At 41.0% G+C, this 2719-nt stretch overlaps 1 protein-coding gene across 1 annotated transcript in view; it reads right to left on the bottom strand.

The window, feature by feature from the left end:
- LOC103267276 (meiosis 1 arrest protein-like) overlaps positions 1 to 2719 on the bottom strand; it is a 40763-nt gene that overhangs the window by 2522 nt on the left and 35522 nt on the right. The window contains exon 3 of the mRNA XM_021715956.1: positions 2208 to 2409. Coding sequence (XP_021571631.1) covers positions 2208 to 2409 — 202 coding nt within the window. The remainder of the gene's footprint in view (positions 1 to 2207; positions 2410 to 2719) is intronic.

Here is a 2719-nt window from a genome sequence, read left to right as displayed (position 1 = left end):
CTCTGTAATTGTGCATAAAAACTGCTTGCCATACTGGATCAGGGCTCTCGTCCCTGAAGCTGCTGCTTCAGGTGTGAGCCCAGACTCGAGCCTGAATAAAGACCCTTGTGTTTTTGCATCAGAGCTGGCTCTTTGGTGGTCTCTCGGATTCTGAATTTTGGGTTTAACAATATCTATCCCTATGAATCGCCAACACCATCACACCTTCCAAGGGACCCCCTAAATCTCTTTTCGGGGGCTGGCCCCCCCGAATACCTCCAAGTAACTTTCTTTCCTTTTTTTTTTTTTTCTTTTTTTGAGTCAGAGTCTCACTCTGTCACCCAAACTGGAGTACAGTGGCATGATCACGGTTCATGGCAACCCGAAACTCCTAGGCTAAAGTGACCCTCCAGCCGCAGCCTCCCAAGTAGCTGGTATAACTACCAGTGCACACCACCAAACCCGGCTAATTTTTTGACTTTTTTTTAAGAGATGAGGTCTGGCTATGTTGCCAAGGCTGGTCTTGAACTCCTGAGCTCAAGCAACTCTCCCACTCCAGCCTCCCAAAGTGCTGGGATAACAAGGGCCACTGCCCCGGCCCCTACTGACTTTATTTATTCCCTTAGGAATTTGACAGAAAACACTTGCACAAATGCACAATTACACACACAAACAGAGAAGGCTACATAATTTGTGATTCCAGAGCAAAGTGAAAATGCAGAGCCTTTTGTTCAAAAATCAGGGGAAAAAATGCTGTTAACAGTACTAAAATATAAAACTTTTTCCTTTTTTTCCATGGTTTCTTTCTTGCGATATCATTTTTGTGTGTGTGTGTGTATGTTTTGTTTTTTAAGTTGTGGCAAGAACACTGAACATGAGAGCTACCTTTTTAACAATTAAGTGTACAGTATCAGTGGTTTTTTTTTTTTGAGTTGGAGTCTCACCCTGTTGCCCAGACTGGAGTGCAGTGGCCGCTCCTGGCCACCGCAGCGTCGACCTGCTGGGCTCCTGCGATCCTTCTGCCTCAGCCTTCCGAGTAGCTGGAACTACAGGCACGTGCTACCATGTCCAGCTAATTTTTTTGATGTATTGTAGAGATGAGGTCTCGCCAAGTTGCCCAGGCGGGTCTCGAACCTGCGGGCTCAGGCAATCCACTCACCTCAGCCTCCCAAAGGCGCAGGATTACAGGCTGAGCCACCGAGCCCGGTTAGTATCAGTGTTTTAACTCTAAGTATAATGTTATACAGAAGAGCTGTAGAACTTATTCATCTTTTTCATCATGTCATGGTGGTTTTTCTGGGGTTTTTTGCTATTAATGTCATACTCTCTTAGGCACTGAATACTTGCTAAGTGAGTGTAGAATCTCACAGGTACCTGGAGTCCTCCTCCTGCAACTCAGCACAAAAGGAATTGTGCCAAACCTTGACCCAGGTGTCTAGGCCCCTACCCGGCAGGGGAACAGAGGCCAGCAATGGTAACTGGCAAATAAGTAAACTTCCCATTCTGCGAAGGAGGAAAGGAGGCAGAAATCAGAGCACATATGAACGAAGGCTCTACGCTTCTGGCACACACTCCTCTGTTCTACCAGGCTTAACTTACATAACACAAATTCAATGATAAAATTATCAAAAATTTTAAGACAGCAACAAAGAGCATTAAATCCCAAGCAGGATCCTGTGTGCAGCACTGGTTATAATAGCAACATGTCATAAACCATATTGTTCATTATTTAGTGATTAAACAAACCATGGTACAACCACACAATGAAAAATCAAGCAGCCATTAAAAATGAGACATTATAAATAATTACATAACTGTCCAACATACAAGAAAGTTTCAGAATATTAGGTATGTCATAATCTCATTAAAATATTATGGGGTGTGTGTGTGTGTGTGTGTGTGTGTGTGTGTGTGTGTGTGTAAAGGAATGTTAGGAGAGATACCTCAACCTCTTCAAAGTGATTACAGGAAGAAGTCATTTTTTACTTTTTTAATATTTATAATATTTTAGTTTTTATTGTTAGGATATATTGTTTCTGAGATAAAATAATTATTAAGAAATTTTAAAAAAAGAAATTCCTAAAGGGGAAAAAAATTCAACTCTAGCACCTAGAACATCTGTCTGAACCACAGTGAAGTCTGTTGGCTTCTTTTATGATTTAATAATACAAAAAGACTGTGGAAAATAATCTTCATGACCTATAAAGACTACTCATTGCAATTCTTACCATTCTTTTTACCTTGTTGTACAAAATTCTTACCATCATTGCTGTGCTCTTCAATAGGAGATGCTGAGTCCACATATTCTAGGATTCCCTTTGTGACTTCAACAACCTGAAGCCTCCTAACTCTGACGAGGTCTGTATCTTTCAACCCTTCCTCCAATTGTTTGACCACCTCTTTACCAGGTTGGGAAGTCAGAATGGTAATCTGAAAATAAATCCAAGAATCAATGTCTATTTTTCCTTATGTACAGACTGAGGAACATAACAGTTTATACCTAGAGGACAAAACAGCAGAAGTGGTGGGGGTGTTCAGTGCAAAGAAGATTTGACTGCACTTTACAATCAAATTTTATTTCTCGGATTCTGGTGGGACCCTCCCAATGTGGCTAAGCCAAGTCCAGAAAATGACCAGTGAGAAGCAATACCTGTGTTTTAGTATTTTAAGATTGCTTGAAGCACTGGCAACTTTTCTTCTATTCGAAAGACCAATTTTTTTTTTTTTTTTTTTTTTTTGG

The sequence above is a fragment of the Carlito syrichta genome, unplaced genomic scaffold (assembly GCF_000164805.1).
Source record: "Carlito syrichta isolate Samal-C Ts95f unplaced genomic scaffold, Tarsius_syrichta-2.0.1 Scaffold308093, whole genome shotgun sequence".
NCBI lineage: Eukaryota > Metazoa > Chordata > Mammalia > Primates > Tarsiidae > Carlito > Carlito syrichta.
This window is presented reverse-complemented; position numbering and strand designations above follow the sequence as displayed.